The sequence below is a fragment of the Xenopus tropicalis genome, chromosome 1, assembly GCF_000004195.4.
Source record: "Xenopus tropicalis strain Nigerian chromosome 1, UCB_Xtro_10.0, whole genome shotgun sequence".
Taxonomy (NCBI): domain Eukaryota; kingdom Metazoa; phylum Chordata; class Amphibia; order Anura; family Pipidae; genus Xenopus; species Xenopus tropicalis.
The window spans coordinates 50005013-50028238 of record NC_030677.2 but is presented as its reverse complement, the minus strand read 5'-3'; the positions used below and the strand labels follow the sequence as shown (position 1 = coordinate 50028238).

Below are 23226 nucleotides of genomic sequence, written 5' to 3'. Positions count from 1 at the left end.
AAACCAAGGAGCGCTATTTAAATTTGGCTCCAAAATTGGCGTAAGCCAAGTTGTAACGCAGCGGCAAGCAGTGCCAGCGTTACTGCGCATACGTGCGTGCCGTGGGAGATTTGCGCCTAGCCTTCCGGTGCTCCTTACACTTACAATGGGTAATCATCTTTTTATTCACAGATAAGGAAATTAATCAACTGTGTTTAAATCACAAGATACAAATTAAGGGGATTCTGTCACAGGAAAACATGTTTTTTACAAAACGCAATAGTTGCTAGCACTCTGCCTGCAGAATCTTGCATTGAAATCCATTTTTAAAGAGCAAACAGTTTTTAAATTTAATTTTAAAATGTGACATCATCCCCCTCCCTTTTGCTCAGACTCAGGCACAATGTACTGAGATGGCGCCTACACACACATATCACAGCTAAACAAACACATTTGTTGGTTTGGGAATAAAATGTTAGGGTGAATTATTAAATAAAATAAAAGAATATTAAATGAAATAAAAAGTACACCATAAAAATTCTGACAGAATCCCTTTAAACTAAATCCTTTTTTGGATAGTCTGATGCATCCTTAAAAGAGCAACACAAACAAAACAACTTAGGGATTCTGTCTGATTTTTATGTTGTACTTTTTATTTCTAAAATACACTGTTTACAGAGCAAAGAATTCACTCTAACATTTAAAATGTTATTCTTTTACCAACAAGATTTGAACTTGGATTACTAAGGGGTCCCGTCTCTCTCCTGCCCCTAGCCTCTAAACTCCTGGAACGTCTTGTCTTTTCTCGTGTAACTAACTTCCTCTGCACCCATAATCTGCTGGACCCTATGCAGTCTGGTTTTCAGCCTGCGCACTCCACTGAGACGGCCTTATATAGAGTGGCAAATGATCTCCAGACTGCCAAGGCCAAAGGACGCTACTCGGTTCTCATTCTCCTAGACCTTTCCTCTGCTTTTGATACTGTCGACCATTCTATCCTTATGAAAATTCTCTATTCTCTGGGTATCCGGGATCAAGCAGCATCCTGGTTCTCTTCCTATCTCTCTAACCGCTCCTTCTCTGTCGCTCTTGCTAACAAATCCTCTACCCCGGTTCCGCTTAGTGTGGGGGTGCCTCAGGGCTCTGTGCTTGGTCCTTTGCTGTTCTCCCTGTATACTCTCTCTTTGGGAGACCTTATCTCTTCCTTTGGTCTTAAATATCACTTATATGCAGATGACATCCAGATATATTTAGACACCCCTGCACTAACCGCTGATGTTCAAACCCAGATTGGTAACTGCCTCCTGGCTATCTCCTCCTGGATGAACAGGCGCCACCTCAAACTTAACCTAGCTAAAACTGAGCTCATGGTCTTCCCACCCAAACCTGGCCCTCCTCCTCCTTTCACCATCACTATTGATGGCATGACCATCAACCCTGTAAATTCTGCACGCTGCCTTAGGGTTATCTTTGACCAGTCACTCTCCTTCGCTAACCATATTAATCACACTGCCAAAACCTGCCGTTTTTTCCTCCGCAATATTGCCAAGATACGCCCCTTTCTTTCACAAGTAACAGCTAAAACACTAATCCATGCCCTTATCCTTTCCCGCTTAGATTACTGCAATCTCCTACTAACCGGCCTCCCGGACTCCCACCTCTCTCCCCTGCAATCAATTTTAAACTCTGCTGCCAGGATCCTCCTGCTCTCTCCTAAGAGGGAACCTGTTCAGCCTCAATTAAACGCTCTTGCATGGTTGTCTGTTAAGCAGAGGATAGCTTACAAAATCCTTCTGCTAACATTTAAAGCCCTTCACTCCTCTGCTCCTCACTACATTTCTTCACTGGTCTCCTTGCACGTTCCTGGTCGTCTCCTCCGCTCCTCTCAGAGCCTCCGTCTTTTTACACCATCCACACCCACTGCGCTCTCTCGTCTTAAACCTTTCTATCTCGCTGCTCCTTACCTCTGGAACTCTATCCCTGAATCCCTCCGTAGGGAAAACTCACCCACTCTCTTTAAGAAAAAGCTCAGCTGTTACCTTCTGGAGCACTAAAACATTATTTTGCCTAGTCCTGCGCTTAAGGGCAAATGCCCATACCTGATGCACTCTTACCTTCCGCTTTGTGCCTGTATACCCGCTTTGTGCCTGTTACCCAACCACTTAGATTGTAAGCTCTACGGGGCAGGGACCTCCTTCCTACTGTGTCTCATACCACATGGCACTTATATATAAATATATATATATTGTATTTATTTATTATATCACTTGTCCTCCCTGTGTGTAATTTTGTATTCTGTAATATTGTACAGCTGCGTACCCTTGTGGCGCTTTATAAATAAAGTTATACATACATACATACATACATACATACAAGGGGCTGATTCATCAAAGTATGAGATTGAATCCCAAAACGAGTAAAATTCGAATTAGATACAATAATTCCTGATGACCGCAAATATCACGAAAATGCTTACGAAAAAATCATATTAGTCATGGTAATATTGTATTGGCGAACCGAAACTCACAAAATTTTCGTATCCGAGCGATCATAAACGGCGGGAAAACCTTTCTGACTTTGATCCTGCTGTGTATGTGTTTGGAAGCCTTGGCGATTTTGTCGCACAAATTGTTGTGCTTTTTGTCGCAAAGTACGAAAAAGTTGTGCGAATTAACGAAAAAGTCACAAAATATATGCACAGTACGAAAACTTAGAAAAAATTACATTTTTTTTGTATTCAGAAGCGATCTTACTTTGATAAATGGGCCCCTTACTATTGAGTGCTATTCTGATATCTACTGGGAGCTGCTATCTTGCTACTTTCCCATTGTTCTGCTGATCGGCTGCTGGGAGGGAGGTGATATCACTCCAACTTGCAGCTTAGCAGTAACGTGTGACTGAAGTTTATCAGAGCACAGGTCACATGGCTTTGGCACTCTGGGAAATGAAGAATATGGCTAGCCCCATGATGTGAAATTTCAAAATTAAAAATAAAAATATCTGTTTGCATTTTTGAAAACGGATTTCAATGCAGGATTCTGCTGGAGAAGCTCTATTAACTGATGTCCAGACAGCTAAAGACAGAACAATGAAAACAAAAGTCTGATTGGCTGCAATCAATTACTGTCCAGAGGCAAATTTGCCCAGTATTTCTAAATGAGCTGCTTCTGTCAGAAGAATGTACTAAAGTGATCAATACTTTGTTTACAAGAATTTGGTAATTGTGCAGTAGTGCAACACATTCTGTTCTCCTGAACTATTCACATTAGAGTTTTCATTAACTTCATCACTTTGTGCTCTGTGACAGTGCAAATTATACCTATGGATAGATTAAATATGAAGGATCCATAAGAACTCTTTTCAATATAAGCTGAATGAATAGGGCTTCTGAACAAACTTTTTGCCTACTATTTTAATTAGCACATATCTAAGGTTTCTGTTATTCCTGGCACTAAACAAGAATATGAAGCCAGTTTCACTTTAGTACTTCCTGACACTTTTTTGGTCCCAAAGAACCTCAAAGGAGCTGATAAAACTACCAGTCCACTGAGAGGTCCCTGATAATGAGCTGCTTAAAGTCAGCTGCTAAGATAAGGGGGAGGTTTGTTTAAAGGTATATAGAGAGCTTTGAAGAATTACCCTGTTTATAAAAGAAGGGGGAGTGGTAAGTGGGGGGGGGGGGGTGAGTTCAGTGAACGTAGCCCAAATTTCAAATTAGTGCTTTATAATGGAAAAAAGGAAATATGGATTATTTAAATTGAAATCATCTGCAAAATGTATTTTTTTTTTTTTTTTTATTAACAAATTTTTATTTTCATAATAAAATATTATCGAAACAGCATATAACACACACATATTGGCCTTAATACAAGTTATTAGTTTCATAACTTTCAGCTTAGGCCTTGAATTTTACATTAGTTATTCCTTGTGTCACATAAGGGACACATAAGGGACACTTAACAGAATCTTAAAAAGATAAGTGAAAGAAAAAAGGAAAGGAAAGAGAAAAGTAAGGCTAAGAGGGGGGAAAGAGAGAAGGAGAAGGAAAAAAAAAAAAAAAAAAGGGGGAAAAGAGCAGGGAGGCAGACAATATTAAATTATAGTTAGACTGTACATTACGTTGAGCATGATATAATTATTTCTTTGTCTACCCTTCATTGAAGTGTTTCCAAGGGGACCACTTTTTATGGTGGTTGCCCAAAGAGTTTCTATTTCTGGTGTCAAAAAATTCAAACCTTTCAGTGAGGTCTAGGAAATTTACTAACTCTGAGATAGCTGGGGGTAAGTCCGTTTTCCATCTCTGGGCAATTAGTAGTCTCGCCACTTCTAAAAAGTGTACTACCAAACGTTTTTGAGCAAAATGTAATTTTTAATACAAGTTATTTATTTATTAATATGCTACTTATTTTTAGCAAAGGTGTTTTTAGGTATGTATTGGCCATTTAAGATCTGCCATTCCAATTAACAAACTAAGCTGAAATAGATTGATTCTGAAAGTACCTAATTTAAATTAATCAGCTAAGAAAGCACATCCCTGCTTTAATTTGATCTGCATTGATAGTAACTGAGTTAACTGAGAAAAATAAAACACGGTCAATGCCCATTTATGAGATTTGGCAGATTTATTATAATAAAAATAATTAAGCTTGATAGGTGAGATGGAAAGAATTATTAAACATTCCTAAATGCTTGAATGGCTAACAATTCTGTAGGATGCCTAGCAGTGCAGGCACAAGAAGCAAACCAATCTCAGCAAAACTGAACTAAACATTCATTACAATACAAACCCTTACCTGTGGGGACAAAAACTTCTCAATACGTCTATATATAAAAGGCTTCTCCAATATGGAGTTGACAGATGGACGATCCCTAGGATTCCTCTTAAAAAGCATTGAGAGCAGATTGCGTAGGTCATAAGAATAATGCACAGACACAGGGGGATAGGAGCCTCGGATTATTTTCAGTACTAAGTTCTTCATGTTGCCAGCTTCAAACTGGAGGAAAACAAATAGCATAAGGCAGAGAGTTATTTTGTCGCTGAATTAGTAGCTGAGTCACAATGTATTATGATCAACCATTAGATGCCCTTGTTTTCAATTATAATTTTTAAAGGAGAAGTTAAACTTCAGTTAAATCTTAAAATATTGTTGGAATTCACAAAATAAGAAAAGCATTCTTCCAGTGTTAATACATTAAAAAAGATGTTTTTAATTATATTTGCATCCAAATCAAGTGCTTACCTGATCACGAGTTTCAGCAGTGATGCAAAGTAGGGCATTATAAATGCAGAATAGTCAGAGCAGCATGTATCCAAGTTCTACAACATGAGCCTAATTTGTTGATTGTTGTATTTGTGAATACATGACTTGTTGATAAAAGGCCTTGTTTTCACACTGATTTTTTTTTATAATATTCAGTAAAACATATGAATACAGGTGATCCTGTTTATGTGTAGAGGAGCACATGGGTGGTGGGAACAACATTATATAAATATTTTTTAAAAAACGTACCGCATGCTTGAGGGTGCACATTTCATACAAAACACAGCCCAGCGCCCAAATATCACTATTAAAAGGAAAAACACAAACGTCAGTTTAGTAATATTAAAAGGGGGAACCTGTTATATCGACATATATATGTCACATATTTGCAACATGTGTGGCACCTTGTGGTTGTTTTTTTGTACTTCAGTTCTCCCTCAAAACCACCTCTACACTAGTGATAAGTGAATCTGTCCCAGTTTGCCGTAAAATAAGCAAAACTGCTAAAAAAAAAACAAAAAAACTGTGAAATGCTACTGCTAAACTTTTTTTTTTTACGAGTGTGACTTGTTTGATGAGACTGCAACTTTTTTTTTTGCTGCAACCACATCTTTTTTGATGTGCGCAACTTTTTTCTCACTCCAAATACATTAAAGTCAATGGGTGTTATTGGTGGCAAATATTTTGTTGTGGCCAATGGCCAAATGCGGAATTTTGCAGCAAATCAATGTCTGGTGAAAAAATTAGCTCATCAGAATTCTACACACTTTATTACTAGGTAAATTATTTAAAAAATGTGCTTTGAATACTTTTTAAAAAAGTAGTGCTTCTTTCTATTTCACCTGTTTGAAACATAGGCCAAAGGTGGAATTATAAATTCCACCTTTGGCCTATGTTTCAAACAGGTGAAACAGAAAGAAGCACTACTTTTTTTAATAGTGTTTACATCATACTTTTGATGTATTTGGGTTACTTTGTGTATACTGATCAAGGACTCACAACAATGGTTTTACATGCACACCCAGTGAAGACCAAACTAATACATAATTTTTATGTGTAGACAAAATAGACTGATTTAAAGCTTTGGAGGAGGCCTAAAAGATTTTGCTGTGGAACCCAGTAAGTCCCTCTGCAATTAAAGTGCTGCCCACATATAGACACTGGCATAGATTAGCACGGTGTTAATCAGATAAGTCTTGGGAGTAAAAAGACTGTATCTAACATATTTAAACAATAAAGGTTATTAATAATTCAGCAGCCACCTATTGCACTGAGCCTAAACAGGTTGTCGACTGTTATGTTCCAGGAGCTCAAAGACTACCACACTGCTGCTCAGAAGCCATCTCATATTCCCTGTATGTACCTGGCCACCTGCTCCATAAAAAGTTCCTTTCTGTCATGGCTAAAATTACTTTATTTTTAATACCCATTAAAGGTGATCATTTTTTTTTAGCTTTTAGAGGTGTGTGGCCATATACACCAAGGAATGTTATGATGTTAAGCCTCTAACACCTTCCATGAAACATAAGCCCAATAATGTGCCCTAAGAGTTGATTTATACAAACCTCTTGTTGTTATATGGCCTGTTTTCACATATCTCAGGAGACAGATAGTACGGAGTTCCTATACAGGTGCGAGCCAGCTCTACAGTGCTGTATAGCGGAAAAAATACAAGCAAATCACAACATCTGTATTCACAAAGAAAATATAACCCTAAGAATATTTTTAACATTCCTATAAAATAAAGGGGCAGGAAGTGTATATAAGCATCTCTTCACACTGTTTGTTTTCATACCTAACAAGTGAAAGCTGCCAAATCACTCAGCACAGCAGCAACATTTTATATAGACAGTTCAGCGAAGTGTATTTTATATTTGTTGCTGCTGCTCTTAAAAGTCTTAAAGCCTTAAGGCCTTTGCAAGGCATTTGCTGTTGAGGAATGCAAAGATCCAGCAAGATTAAAGATCATATAAAAAATAGGCATCATATACTAAGAACCAAGACAGAAGTGCAAAAGCACTAAGGGGCACAAACAATACCCCTTAGCGCTCATTTAGGAAGCAGTTGTGTCCAGGTTCCGGCTATGCTCTGCACCTAACAGCCTATAAGAAATGCAGCATGAGGTATATAGTAAATGGATTATGCCCGTTTTTTTATACTTTGTACCCTGCCTTCCACGTACATGGCCCCTAATATCTCCAGCCCATCGGCTCTGCTTGCCAGTGTTAGAGAAGTTGTGCCCGAGTCCAGCACATTTAAATAGTAGGCTGAGGGATGGTATGAACTTTTAAAAATAAATATATACATAGAAATTCCTGATTCCAAAAACTGAAAGGAAACCATGATACTCTGAAGAAGCATTTCCCACCCCTGCTTAGGCTTGCATTGTAATGCAACCATTTCTTGACCTTGTTCAATTTTGAAGTGATGGTTTTTTGTGCATCTACTTTCCAGAAAAAAATAAAAAAACAAAGATCAATTGAAAATTGTCTCAGAATATTACTCTTTACACCATATTTAAAGTTAACTCAAAGATGAACAACTCCTTTAAGGAAGGTGTTGTAACCACGGCGGGAAGTATAAACAATTCAATGCATTCGGAGCCCAATTCCCACTTCCAGGCAATATGCTTTTTAGATACAAGCAGCTAAAACATGCCTACCTGCCACAGTTCCCCTCTAGGCCATTAGAAGTGGCTGAAACCAGAACTGTACTTTCGCCAGCCTGAATTGGCAAAGTTTCTAATTGGCTGTACTATATTTCTAGTAAGCTGTGCCCTATTTAAGAAAATACAAAAAATTGTGTACAGACTCATGCCTTTTCTTTCTCCTTTCATTCATCCTCTCTCTTTTTGTTCTGGGGACTCTTTAATATATTATTGTATTTAAAAATTGCAAAATAAAATCTTTTTTTTTTTTTTTTTAAAGATAAGTGTTTATTATCCAACTGAGTAAATTGTCTGATGTTGGTGTGTCTCTGTTTTGTTTTGCCTATCCCAAGGTTTGAAGCCCTTAAAGATTAAATGAGGAGACAAGCTTTTAGAACCCCCAGACTGTGTCTGACCTGCACTGGTTCACATGTCACTGACATTGTTAAGGGTTTGAATTTGGTAATGGCCTCATAACCCAGATTTATGTTCTGTTGGACAGTAAGAAGTGTGACTAGGTTACTAATCTGAGATTTTGCATTCTTAAAATTCTTTTTAGACTAATACTATTTTATTTTTATTGCTTACCTGTTTAACACCCGTGCTATTCCAAAATCACCCAGTTGTATTGTACCACCTTTTGTTAGAAAGATATTCTAAGAAAGACAAAAACAAGAAAGAAATGTTCTACCGATATAAAATACAGATAAACAATAAGAGTCTAAAATAAGAATATAAATAATTTAATAATAGATGTAACTTAAGTGCATTGCTGTTGGTAATTTAATGCACAGTACCTGGGACTTTATGTCCCGATGCAGAATCTTCCTGTCATGTACATGCTTTAGAGCCAGGCACAGCTGCACAAACCAGTCCAGGATCTAAATAGGGAGAGAACAACAGCTGCATTACTACATCCAACTTGTACCCAACTTCATCTTCACAAAAAGAGCCACTGAGTCAAATTTCATGAACTATCAAGAAGAAAAGAAAGACAATAAACAGACTACAAAACTACTACTTTTGTTTTGCCTCTTACTGATGAAACTTTATTATAGGGGTTGCATTGTACAGTCTCTGCAAGAACCCCAAGAGCTACTGGAGGGTTTAGAAACTTAGTTGGCACTAAAACATGCAACCAAGTGATCCCATATAGTAGCTGACTTAGGAGAATATGAGTTCACTCAAAGGAAGGGGCAGTCACTTTCTCTCAGGGGTAACCTGACAGCAGAGTCGGACTAGGGGCTGAAGGGCCCACCGGGGCTCCCGCCCCAGGGGCACTGCAGGTGCCCGCACCGCCCCCCCCCCAGGGGCCCCCCACACGACGTCCTCCCCTGAGTGCGTAAATTTAACGCGTCAGGGGAAAAGCGGTCGGGCAGGGTGCGGGCACCTGCAGTGCCCCTGGGGCGGGAGCCCCGGTGGGCCCTTCAGCAGGTGAGAGACGGGTCTGGGCCGCCGGTGCCCACTAGAGCCTGGACCCACCGGGATTTTTCCCGGTGTCCTGGCGGCCCAGTCCGACCCTGCCTGACAGTGCCAGACACTGCTAATACTCCTTGCATTTATGTTATTCTGGCATTACCTTTAAAAATACAGATTTTCAGAAACAAAGAAAGAACTTTTACTATGTTACTGTGATCAAGCATGAGCATTCAGAAAATGTGCATGAATACAGAAAGTAAAAACATAACTCATTTACCTGATCTTCTGAAAACAAAACCCCTTTCTGTGAATTTATTCTTTTAAATAGGTCCCCTCCTTCACAATAATCCATCACAATGTAAAGACATCCACTTTCTAGAACAGAAAAACAATAAGATTTTTATATAGTATTCTGTGAATTAAAGAGAGCTATGCAACTTCTGGGCAGCAAAAAAGTTTAATAATTACAGATTTACCAAAATAAAAAGGCCAATCAATGTCATTAGTCTTACCAACATTGGACAAACAGATGATATTGCTTTTTGCAGTTTTACAAATGCATCCTTTGTTTGCTGTAACAGCACCACATTGCAGCAGTACATGAAATATTTTGATCAGTCAAAAACACCCACTACCCACTGGTAATTACATTCCATTCAAGTCAATGGGAAGCAACTTGTAGTCAATACGCTATATTTATCACAACAACACCCTGTGCACCATTTAATCTCCACCAATATACAGTGATACATAGTGCACAATGTCACCGCATTTCACCAGAGGAACAGTCCACCAATCAATTTTCACTTGTATGGGATATTTAGGGCCATATTTATCATGTTTGAAAAACATGTCCCTAAAAAATCCATACAAGCAAACATCTATTGCTTTATGGTACTCATAGTACTAGATTGTAGGTGCAATACCATACAACTGTCATTATTGTGTCAAACCAATTGTGTCAACCAGCAAGTTGGCCGGATACCTGGCAGTAAAGGTATACATTCCATTATTGCCACTCTCAATGAAGAGCGCTGCCAGGGTATTGAGTTCAGATAAACAGCACTGTGTACCATGGTCTTTTAAAAATGAAAATAAACGTTTATTTGTGAACCAAAGTTTCGGCCCTCTCAGAGAGCTTTGTCAAGGTTACAGTAAGTTAATTATTTAATATGCATATTTAATATAGGATGTATACATCTCCAAAATCTTGTTATCCCATTGAGTCCACTGTTATCATATACAGGTATTGGATCAATTATTTGGAAACTTGTTATCCAGAAAGCTCTACATTACAGGAAGGCCATTCCCCATAGATTCCAAATTTTTAATAATGATTTCCTTTTTCTCTGTAATAATAAACCAGTACCTTGTACTTGATCCCAACTAAGATATAATTAAAGGGATTGTTCACCTTCTAATTAACTTTTAGTATGATGTAGACAATGATATTCTGAGACAATATGCATCTGGTTGTCATTTTTTATTTTTTGAGCTTTTTAGCCATTTAGCTTTTTGTTCAGCAGCTCTCCAGTTTTGGAATTTCTGGTTGCTAGGGTCTAATTTACCTTGGCTGAATGGGAAGATAAGTGATAAAAAGTAACAATAATAATTAAATTGTAAGCTTACAAAGCAATCGTTTCTGGCTGTGGGGGTCACTGACCCCCCATTTGAAAGATGGAAAGCTACAGAAGTAGTTGGTAAACTATAAAAAAATAAATAATTGCAATTGCAAAGTTGCTAGGAAAAGGACATTCTATAACATACTAAAAGTTACCATAAAGTGTACCACCTCTTTAATCTTTATTGGATGCAAAGCAATCCTATTGGGTTCATTTTATGTTTAAATAATTCTTTAGTAGACTTAAGGCATGATTATCCAAATCCCAGAAAGATCCTGTTCTGGAAAACCTCAAGCATTCTGGATAACAGGTCCCAGGAGGCTTTTGTTCTTGAAGAATGGCCCAATATCCCACTACATACAGTTTCTGACTTATATGACAGTATTCCTAAAAGAGAGAGGCAGAGCTGGGCCAAGTAGTATTGTGCCCAAGACAAAACTGCTTGAACCCGGCACCCTACCTGCGGACTTGCCATCCCTTGACATACTTGACATTTTGTCTACCCCATGACTGACTTACTTTGAGATGCTTTTTTAACTACACATTATTGCAATAGTAATTTCAGTCAGCAAGTGATAGCATATTCTTTTACAACAAATGACAGAAAAAAACTATGTAGTTGAAATGGTGTAATTAAATTGTGTCTATATGTCTCTCCAATTTCCAGCATGTATGTATATATTGGAGGGGGGGGGGCTGTAACTGCGGTGCAGCAAATGAAAGTCCCTCAAGCAATCATTTTAGAGTGATGAACATCAAAGACCAACTGGACAATAACTTGTAATGTGAGATTCTCTAGTTTACTCATGAAAGATGAGCAGTCTACAAGCACCATTTATAAACACACACTCTTAAAATCGCCTGAGGAAGCCCAGTGTCCAATAATCAATTATTTCATTGTGTAAGAAAAATAAACGTCTAGCAGGAAAGGGAAATGCAACATTGTTACACGCAGTCGGTAAGGCGCATTGTAAATAAGGGGTGTGGGGTTAAGAAACTGGATGTCACTGATGTGTTTGTGGCCAGTACCCAGGACATCGATTAAATAATTATAGAAATGCACCTCTTTGTATTAAAGGAGAATGCAAGTTAAAATTTAAAAAGCATACTGCCCAATAGTCCTCCTATTGTTTAGTAAAAACGTCACACTTTTGGCTCACCTAATCAAATATTTACTCAGTCACACTTACTTCACATTTTCTAGAACAGGCAGCCATCTCTAAAAAGGTATTCTCCCTTCCTTTCCCTCCTTGCTTCATACTGCACATGTGTTTCATTCCTCCCCCCCCCCTCTCCCCTCTGCCAGATCCGCTTCTGATTGGCTGGTGGGCATGTGTAGCTCAGAACAGGAGACAGGATCAAGTTACACACATGCTCAGAGAATAGGAAGGCTGCCGCTGGCACCTACAGGAAGGACAGAGAGATTTCAGTGATGTCACTGTAGTCTTCACACTGCTGTAGGCTGCCAGCACCATATCTCAGAGAAGCAAGCAGGGATCTGGGAATTTAGATATGCAGTAAGTACTTAAAAAGAATGCCTTTAGACTTACTTTTAAGTTATATTAACCTTTCATTGTCCTTTAAATAGGAGCAGTGCCGAAAAGTTACAGGGACCAATTATATAATATTGATCCCAACCCAGATATACAGGCCCCACCAAATACACAGCTAAAGAGGGTCACATCATTTAAATACCTGGGAGTGCAGATACACCCAGACCCACATTCATTCATGGAACTAAATTTATACCCCCTAACAAACTCTCTTTCTCTGACACTCAAGAATTAGGCGAAGGCTACCACTCTCTCTATTGGGGCGGGTGAACATCATCAAAGTTACATACCTACCAAAATTCCTTTACATATTTCATAACACCCCATTCCCCGCTCCTTTTTTAAGAAGCTAAATAAATTGATTAACCCATTTATATGGGCAAATAAGACACCCCGCATTTCCTGGGTGAGATTGACTTCCCCCACAACCAAAGGGGGGCAAGGGCTTCCCCACTTCTTGTTCTAATATTTGGCCTCTCCAATATATTATTTATACTGGTGTCTATCACCCAATCCCTATAATCCCAATATGCCTCTCCAAGCCTCTATCCTCCACTCAAATGAAGGCCTGGGTACCTACCCCTACCGGCACTCCTCTGATATGGACACTCTCCCAGACACCCTAAAGACTCCACAGCAAGCATGGGCAACTGCCCTCAAACTGCTGGGTCACCCTCTGCCGTTCCCATCACCCTATCTCCCACTGTGGAGCAATTAACTCCTTCCACACTTCTACGACTTACTTGATATTGTATACTGGTCCTGTTTAGGCCTCAAAAAACTGTCCGACCGCCTTCCCGAGGCTCAATTCCCTACATTCCAAACCCGACAAGAGAGGTTACCAGACCACCAGGTTCAATTGTATAGGTACCACCAGCTGCAACATGCTTTTCAGGCTCAGTTTCACTCACTCTCTCCTGCAAAGGTCACCATCTCTCTAGAGGACATGATTTACCCCCCCCCCCCCCCAAAAAAAAAAAACTCCTATCCACCCAATACAATTAACATATTGGAAAGTCTTCCAGCACCCTTTGCCCGTGCATGTGATCTCTGGATGCAGGCTATTCCAGACCTTTAAGAGGAACAATGGTAGGAAGCAGAAGACACTGCCTATGACTTTCTAATATCAATAAAAAACAGGCTCATACAATATAAACTTCTCCACCAAGTGTACATAACCACTCTAAAGCTTCTAAAAATTGGCAAAAGGCAAGATGATCTCTGCCCCCGATGCAACACTCCAGGTGCCAACTTTATACACATGGTCTGGTCATGCCCCTGTATAAAGAGATTTTGGAAGGACATAATGGAGACCTTGGCACCCCCCAAATACCCTGACCCCGTGGTCTGCTTACTGGGAGTTAATGATGATGTAGTACCTACCAACAGCCAGAATTAGGCTCCATACTCTTATGTTTTATGCTAAAAAGACAGTGATTATGCATTGGATGGATTACCTTCTCTGAACTTCTGGAGACAGTTAGACATTATATGTCATTATGATGAGAATAAAATAGCAGAACGGGAATAAATGAATTATCTGTCAGAATGACTTCCTGACTTCAAAATTAAACAAGAGGATATTAGTCCGTATGCACATTCAGAAAACATACCAGGAACTACAGACATGATCAGTAAAATAAGCATGTATAAAGTGATTCATTACAGCCCCCTACATATGGGTGCAAGATTCATGCATTAATGCATTTTATATGCAGAAAACAATGAGCAACAGAAAATAAATTGAGCAACACAACATGCGTTTATTCAAGTAATTTTAGGCATTCCTCTAACGTCTGTTACCTATTTTTTTTCTAAAGGCACTATTTTCTAGCATGTAAAACATATTCTAATTAACATACTAAGTACCGGGGCATGTATAAAAAACTCATCACACAAAGACATTGTGCTCACATTGGCACTTATACACACCTTTGTATTTACAACTATCAACAAATGTACACTTTACTAAATATATGCAGGCTGACTGTTATATATTTATACTATAAGTTTTTGAAAGCAAATGAAATATGGATAAAAAAAATCCCTGACCTTCAAATGACTCTTGGTATTGGACAATATTTGGATGCTTCATATTTGCCAACACAGCAACTTCCCTCCTGGATTCCTCCCTCTCCTTGTTTGACATCTGGAAAAAAAAACATCACACAAATCAGTTCAAACAGTTTTCAGATTTTGTTTATTGTTTTTTATTGCAACTATCTGTGTAACTTTCTGGAGCTATATGGAAAAATAAGGATGAGTATTTTTTCATAATTCTTAGAAAATAGAATTTAATTCAGGGCTGTCTAATACACAGACCCAAACAGCGAGAGCCCTCAATTATTATATAAAGATCCCATGTCAAAATGGGATTTCAACCTTATGTCTGCCAGGGTGTAGCCAGCTTGCTTTCACCCTGCAGCCTTGAATGTTATATTTCTCAATAAATTATAACACAAAGTACGTTTGCCATATAGTTAAAACAACACAAGCCATCATATTTTCTGATAATACAGTTCAAACCTATAGCTGAAGAGTAAGATATATGCATATGTATATGACCCACCTTGGAGATGCCGATTTCTTTGATGACATATTGCTTGCCATCATCTTTAGATTTCACCAGAATGGCCTTTCCAAAGGAACCTTCTCCGATCTTGCTGACTCTCACGTACTTATTCATGGTCAGGGCCCCTACGGCATGGCTCTGCTCGCAGGACTTTGAGTGGGATGAGAACGATACTGGAATGCACAGCGCCCTGTCACTGCCTCCTAGCTGGCCTGCCCGCTGCGTGATGTTAGTTGTTGCTGGGCAGCGGGGCCGCCACAATTTGGCGCACACAATTAGCGTCACTGCAGCTTTCTGCTTCTAATCGCCTATTGGTTGCACACACAATTTTTCAACTGGGCGCACTTGCAGCCATATTTGTTCCTGGCGTTCTCGACTTTTTTTGTTGGGGGGCTCCCATATAGCTTCTACAGCTACTAACTTGGCTTCATGATGTATTTAGCTGCCAAGGTGTGTACAAATATAGGTGTTTAGTCCCAGAACAACAAAGCATTATATAATTTTTCCCATTATACATATTTCATTAGTTTATTTGTGTTTGTACTCTGCCTGGATATTATGTTTCACTAGCTTAGATTAATGTTTAATGTATTTGATGCTGCAACAACTTTTCATATTTAAGGTAGCTACACAAAACATTTAAAGCTATAGTTATAGTTACATTTGCTATAAATGTACTACATGTGTAATATACTGTATGCACCATCTCATTATATATTGAGATATTAGACTTTAGTTCCGTAGTCCAACTTTTTTAACCACTGACACGGTTTAAGCAAAAAACTTTTTAACCTCTGCAGACCAAGCTTGATCAAACCCTTCCATTCCATTTCTATAGTAAGTGAATTAAAGAACCACAAATCCTATGGGAGCTTTCAGGTTTGATATGCACTACAAACTGTTGGCCCCATTAAAATTGGTTAGAATTCTACAGTTTCAGAATTTTTCATTTAGAAATAATGTAATTGGAACGTGAAATGGGGAACAACATTTCTAGAAACTTCATTCACATGACCCTAGTTAGACACAGCCAGAGGAATACTATAGTTGAAATGTTACATAACATCCATCAAGTTTTTTCTTAGCGAAAAGGTAAAAAAAAGTCACTGAAACTTTTCTTCATTTGAATTGCGTGTCTGTATTATTGAGGGCCCATTACCAGTGGCATAACTATAATACAGAAGACCGCAGATTGACAGCAGCTGTATTGTAGTCTCTCTCACCAATGAGATACCGTTTATGGGGTGATGACTGCAACATTCATGCTGCTAAGCACTGGCACCCCAGGAGATTTTTTTTCAGGGAGGCTTAGTTTCTGATAGTTACGCCACTGCCCATTACCCAGAAAGCGCTACAGGATAGTCATTTACTAGTCTTAAGAATACTTCTTATATTTGTGATACTAAACAGTACCTAGAAATTGTTGGCGATGAAGCTGAATAAATTTATATTGGTGGCAAAATAATCCAGTTTTTCTTCTCTCATTATCATTTCCAGGTTTCTCATGGAAAGCTACTTTAAGCTTGTTCACATCAGTTTTTTTGTTTCACTCTTTTCCCTTTTTTAACACATTTTGAGTTTGTCTTTTATAGTGTAAACTGTGCAAACTGGCAGTGAAACATTGTGATATATGAATAGTGTCACTGGAGGCATTTGGGAATTTTAGAGATGTTCTGGTGCTACACTGCATGCTCAAAAAAAACAGCAGCTCCTCTGGCATTTGCCAGAACCTACAGATTGTCAGTCTGGGCCTGTTAGGACTAAATAGTCTGATCAGGTTTTTCTGAAATAAAATGTAAGTTTTTAGGCCATTACAAGAAGAAGAATCCATTTTGTCAAATTTCCCAGGGTATCATTGGGCTTTATAGGTTTTTGACCAGGCAAAGGACCTTATTATCAGGGATGGCAGCCATCTACTTAGCATAGAAGAACAGGACCTATGCTAAAGACCTTGTTCAGAGTAGAGGTATCATCCACTAGGCCTAACAGGCAAACCTCTGGGAAACTGGGACCTGGGAAGGCTTATTCATTAATCCATCACTTCTTTCCAAAAGGTGGCAATCTGACAACAGGTCCAAGTCGTGTGCTAGAAGGAAGCCCTTCCACTCCCACATTTAGCATATTGTGCTCCAGGGTTGCCTCCCTTTTTCTCTATCTAAAGGGAGTAATATAGTAAGATACAGTGTAAACCCTTTAAGATTTTATATGAATGTGACCTAAAACATCATCTAATTTTTCTAAAAGAAGATGAAGAAAATCTACTTAAACAAGTGAAACAAAAATTATTATATTTCGTCATGTATTTATTAAAAAAAAATAATCTCTTTAGCCCATCTCTCCATACAGAACAGCTTCAGCTCTTGGATATTTCTTCCCCCCCCCCCCCCAGTGATTATGCCTTTTGTTCTCCTTTATAATAACTACTGTGAATTTGTCCATAATTTGATTACCCAGCTAATTTTTCTTATTATATATCTTATTAATTGTAGGAACAGATAAATAAGGACCTGCAACAAAGATATTGGGGCTCTTACACACGGGTGATTTTAATTGCATTCCTGTAAATGTAGATTTTTTCTTCCACTGCAAACTTTTACTGAAAACACTCACATTCAATTTTATCTGCTTTTTAGTGCAACTGCAAATGCCCATTTGTAGGAGCCCTGTCCTGTGATGTAAGAGGTCAGGATACATGTTGGTGTGACCTAATATTAATGTGTGGGTATAGAACTCTGTGGTACCCTCCCCCCATTATTCATTAATTGCCAGTAATTGTCAGATTTAGTCTCAGAAACAGACTACGAAGAAAGTGAAAATAGAAACAAGAAGTTGTTATTAATAATTTTATTTGGAAACTAAAACAACAATAAACTCAAAATTAACCAATCCCCACTTTCCCAACATGGTTGTGCCCTCAACAGTTGCCTCTGCTGCCTACCACTAGCATTGTCATAAGGCATTTGTTACACTAATGTAAGGGAATTATGTAAATGAGTACATTTAGTCAATTGTTTTAAATATACATTAGAGCCCCATGTTTAATTCTGTGATAGCTTCTTGATTCAGTCTACTTTTCACTACTGAGAAACGTCACACATTCAGATATTTGGAGAAATATCATATAATTTTATGTTCAATTATTGTTATTTCAACAAAGTTGCCCTGTAAACAGAAAATGACTTTACTGTGACTTTTCTGGCATACGGCATACTGCATGTCAGAAAAAATATTGATTTAACTCCTCTGAAAACATTTAAAAGAACACTCCACCCAAATAAATATGTATAAATGCCCCACCCAATTAGCTGTGTCACATACCATGGCAACATAGGCGGAGTATAATAAAGGCCTAGGGTGGTTCCCCAAAAGCAGGAAAACTGCCGTAAGAATTTGATTAAAATCTTGATGAAAGAATTTGTTTACCTTTTCATCAACCTGATCTGCCAGGAAATCATAGAAGACAACATGATGTTCTCCAGAAAATGACAATTGGAGTAAGTATGAAATAATATTTCTAAAAGCAACTAACAGTATTATCCTTCTAAAATCTGCTGAGACAGCTCTTGTGATATACAGCCTATACTGTATATCACTGCTACGTAAGATCAATAAGAGCGATCCCAACCACACCTTTATCAAAGGGCAGGGTGGCTGGAATTAAGAAGTAAAGTAATCCTCTGAAATAGAGGGTCCAGGAGAGGGAAATTACTTTGTTTACAAATTGGCATTTGGGTCTGAACATTCCATGGCATCTGCAATATAAGTTTGGATATTTACAATGACTACTAGATTCCTTTTCTGCATACTCTCAGAAAACTGCAGTAGAGGATGCTTAGCTGCAGCATCATTGGAATGCACTGCTTAGTTAATGGCCATGAGCAAAGTGCTCTGGTTGCAGGGGCTGATTGTGTACAAAGACTATTTGACACCAGAAAGCCAAAAAGATAGCGATAAGTCTACCCTAGAGACCAGAGACTGAGGTGGGCTAGAAAAAGAAAGTGCTGCATATATATATATAGAACATCAAGAGACCATAGACCTGAAGGTGGTTCCCTTCAGTGAACTAAGTAGATTGGATACTGTAAAGAATGTTGGTCTGGAAGGGCTCTGAGTATTTGCCTATGGATGGGCTCGGGTTCTGGGAGTTGTAGTACAACACAGCTGGGTGACTGTGGGCAGCTCCGAGGTTGTGATGATTCAAGATACAAGTAAAGGTTTCCTTGGTGGGCCCTATTAAAAAATCTGATCTAACATGAATTTATTTATTTATTTACATAAACCACCATTGCTGAACAAGTTTTTTGCCATACAATAGCAATCATCTGTATTGTTCAGCCGGTTAAATCAGTATATAGCAGATTGTTATAACTAAATTACTATGGAACAAACAAACCGAAAAAGCACTTGTTACAGTCTGGCTTTAATCGGGCGGGGACAGCCCTGACCTAATAAGTGCGAATTGACACATTCCTTGGTTAATAACCTTAAGGGTGCCCATTAGTTCCTGAATAACAACTTTTGTTGGAGGGATTCGAGAGTTGCTGCTTCGAAACAGCGTAAGGACGACAATCCCTGGCTTTTAATTAAGCATTCCCCGACGTGATGATGAAACGATAACTAGACGTGAGAATCAGCTGATCTTCAATGGGTCATTCTCATTCTCTCGGTGGGTCTTCCTTAGCAACGTAACCTCCTCCCTAGCAACAGCTTCAGCAGCTGCCCGGAAGCAGTGCCCGGATGTTTTTGGACCGCCCATCCAGGTACAGCAGAGGAGAGGGACTGGTTATGCGGCGTTAGTCGGGTCATGAGGTTGCTGTAGCTGTGTGTGTAGGCCTGGCAGTAGGAGCTGTAGCTGGTGTGGAAGCAGCGGAGGGACTCGGGGGAGGATGCAGCATTTAGTCCCAGAGGAATGGGAGGTGTTTCCGGCTTCTGAGCTCAGGTAGGAGAGTGGCGTGGGGCTTACAGTTCAGCCTTACCTGTAAAGTGCAGAGATAAAATAAATGCCCCATATTGGAGCCATACAGCTTTAGGAATGGAGGACCCGCCTGCGGCTCCTTAGCTGTTGGTAAACTACAGCTCTCAGCACCCTTCATAGTCTTGGCATGTATTGTGGCATATTCACTGCATCAATTCAACATGTTGTCTTTCACTGGTACGAAATCATGGAACTCTTGTAGAAAAATGTCATTGAGGCAAGGAAAGTTCTGTGATCTGCTGGTACAGGCTATGTGCCATCCTACTGCAAATGGCAGTGCAACCACTGGTTAAAAATGGACATTTAACGTAACTATCCTGCCTTATGCACTTGTGCCCAGCAGCATACATTTACTGCCATCCCCTCCAACCTGTTTTCTTATATAGTATGTGCCACTGTGCCATTCTGTCCGCTAAATAACCAATTCTACCCTGATTGTTTCGGAATTCAGGACTAGAACTAACAATCTGATGTATTAAGCCTAAATGCTTTAATAAGGATTGTATTTCTTTTCTTCATTGAGGATTAAAGAACTTCAGTGGAGTAAAAAACAAAACCTGCAGTGTTAGGTTCTCTTCTTAATGTTGCTGCTGATTATTTTGACTCATAATGTGTTAAAAAGAGTAATGGACTCTACAGTAAATAAAATAACCATATTTATACCCTTCATGTTGGGGAATGGTGTGCACAGAATACATGCATTTGCGCCTATCCCCCAAAACTATGTCCAAATCAAATCAAATGTGTAATACATTTATTTTATTAACCAAGTACATAGTCTGCGGCTGAAGAATTGATTGACCTGCATGTAATATTACTATGTGTAGTTATTCATCTCCCCTTCCCCCAAAAAAGAATCAGCAGCCATGATTTGAGTTCCACTGGCAGCCTTGTGTTACTGTAACAGGCAGGCAGGAAGCATTGCTCTGTATAATGAACTGTAGGAATGTACAAAAGCTAGCAAATACCAAATTCTTCACAAAATATTTTGCACAACTGAATCCAAACCCTTATCTGTATATTCAGATTTGAGTTAAATGGCACCATTTGAAAACAAATAAAATGTCACTATTGTTCAGAGTTTTCAAAGCTTGATATTAACGGTTCCACCAACTGAATTCAAGCATGAAGGAATTAGCTCATTCTGAATCCTGAATTTAGCTCATCTCTAATAACATATCGTTCCTGCTCATGCTTTTTTTCCCACCCCACATGCATAAAGAATGCATCATATGATAACACCGGAACAGTTCACATCACGGGATTTGGTTGGTCCAGTTATAAAAAGGCCATTGAGTGGGATGGAGGCCCATATTAAAGGAGACATATACCCATTCATGTAACTTAATGTAAAATCACCCAAAGTGCTTTTCCAACATTATTTTTTATTAATTAGTTTTATGCTGCTAAAATTAGTATAAGCAAGAATGATCATTGTGCATTGTGTGGAGTGACAACAAAATTGTCCCAGGATTTCACAAAACTTCTGCAGCTTCATCCATTAGCTTAGAAAGAAACGTGATTGTTTAAATGTCTTGCCCTTATACTTTAACCCTTAAGTGCCACGGAACCATGACTCCTTCTGTGGATTAAAGTATTGATGTGCCACCGCACTTCCAGGTCTGGGAGCAGAAGAGCAGCTTTTAAAGCTGCTTGTTCCCCAGGCAACACGTAGACAGGCCCTTGCCTGCACTTTCTCGACCCCCCAGTACCACCCACGCACCGGATCCAATAGGACCAGCAGGTTCAGTTGGTTCCTGCTTCCCCTCCAGCCTCTTCACATGGATCTGCCTACTAGCCCAGGTTAGTGTTGCACACACACAAATACACAAACACACACTTATTACACTAATATTCACTTACATACACATACATTGTGGGGGATCATGGTGCTTTTACACATTCACAGCACTTGCACACACTTGCACGCGCATACAACACACAATTTGCCAAGTGTACACACAAGTATACACACACAAAGTTGTAGCAGGGATTATTATATTTTTTGTGATTTCGGTGCATTTTTAGACATTTTATTGCATTATCAGTTCTGCATAGGTGTTTTAGCTTTGTTTATGTCCATAATACATAATTGGCTAATCTAAAACATTCAAATTGTGATTTTGACTGCTGATTACTAGATCTTCTGGGGTTCCATACTGTTAGGGGGTCTTATGGCACATAATACACATAGCGGGTGCTTATATTGCAGCAGCCTTAGTGTCAGATGTGAAAATTCATATGCACTATTTTCATTGGGTGTCTCTATATGCCACATAGTTTGGTAAATCTATGGATTTTGTTCATCAAACTGTTCAGTAGACCCCTAGCAATCATATTTAAGATGTTTTATGTTGGTACATTCCAAAATGTAGGGCATATAATGAGGCTTTGTGACAAATTTGAGAAATTATTTAAAATTGCTACATTTAGCTTAGCTTTGCTGTTTGGTGCTTTGCCATGCAAAGACAAATTTACCCATTTTAGATTCGGCAGAATGTGTATTTTTTGGGGTCACCTTATTTATTTGCCACTTTTGACACACATAAATCAGATGGTGTATTTTGGTAGTAGAAATATATGCCATGAAATATGTATGCACTAACTTCCTTTTGGGGTCTCTAAATGCAGCATACTTTGGTTATCCTACGCACTATGAGCATCAAACGGTTCAGTGGACCCTTGGCATGTATATTTTGGATGTATGTGAGAGATAAGATGCTTGAAAGTTTAAGGCTTTAGGTGATTTTCATCTAAACCGCTTATTTGTATCAACTAACTTCCTTTTGGGGTCTCTAAATGCCAGATAATTTGGTAATCCTATGCACAATAGGCATCAAACTGTGTATCAAACTGTTAAACTGTGGCATTCATATATAGGATGTTTTTTTCTTGGTACCTAATGCTATATGGGAGATAAGATGTGGAAAGTGGAAGCTTTGAGATGATTTTTTTATAATTTTCATAGATTTTCATAGAATCTGCTAAATTCAGAAAACATTGTTGTTTGGTACTTAGGAGTAGAAAGACATGGTTACCCGTTTTGGATTTGGCAGAATGTGTAATTTTCAAAAATGTATGGTTTACTGGGGTAAACCTAATGTTCTAATGTTCCAGGATGTTTGGCTTTGGAATATAAAGTATGCCTTATTCTGCTGTAATGCTTTGAAAATTCAGTAATTTACTGCTGGGAATTTT

The 23226-nt window shown here is 38.8% G+C and overlaps 2 protein-coding genes across 10 annotated transcripts in view; one reads left to right on the top strand and one right to left on the bottom strand.

Annotated features, from left to right (window-relative positions):
* The window catches only part of nek1 (NIMA-related kinase 1), a 58441-nt gene extending 43090 nt beyond the window's left edge, over positions 1-15351 (bottom strand). For 3 of the 4 annotated variants that reach the window (XM_012971595.3, XM_031890277.1, XM_012952724.3), the window contains exons 1-8: positions 15051-15345; positions 14534-14630; positions 9584-9681; positions 8685-8768; positions 8476-8543; positions 6806-6892; positions 5490-5544; positions 4773-4973 (exon numbers count right to left, since the gene is read on the bottom strand). In XM_012971595.3, the coding sequence (XP_012827049.2) occupies positions 4773-4973; positions 5490-5544; positions 6806-6892; positions 8476-8543; positions 8685-8768; positions 9584-9681; positions 14534-14630; positions 15051-15167 (807 nt within the window). In that variant the 5' untranslated portion in view covers positions 15168-15345. 4 annotated transcript variants of the gene reach the window in all.
* Positions 15352-19713: 4362 nt separating this feature from the next.
* Positions 19714-23226, top strand: part of clcn3 (chloride channel, voltage-sensitive 3) — a 46210-nt gene continuing 42697 nt past the window's right edge. For 4 of the 6 annotated variants that reach the window (XM_012957406.3, XM_012957414.3, XM_012957396.3 and 1 more), the window contains exon 1: positions 19820-19992. The gene's annotated coding sequence lies outside the window, so the exon portion shown is untranslated. 6 annotated transcript variants of the gene reach the window in all.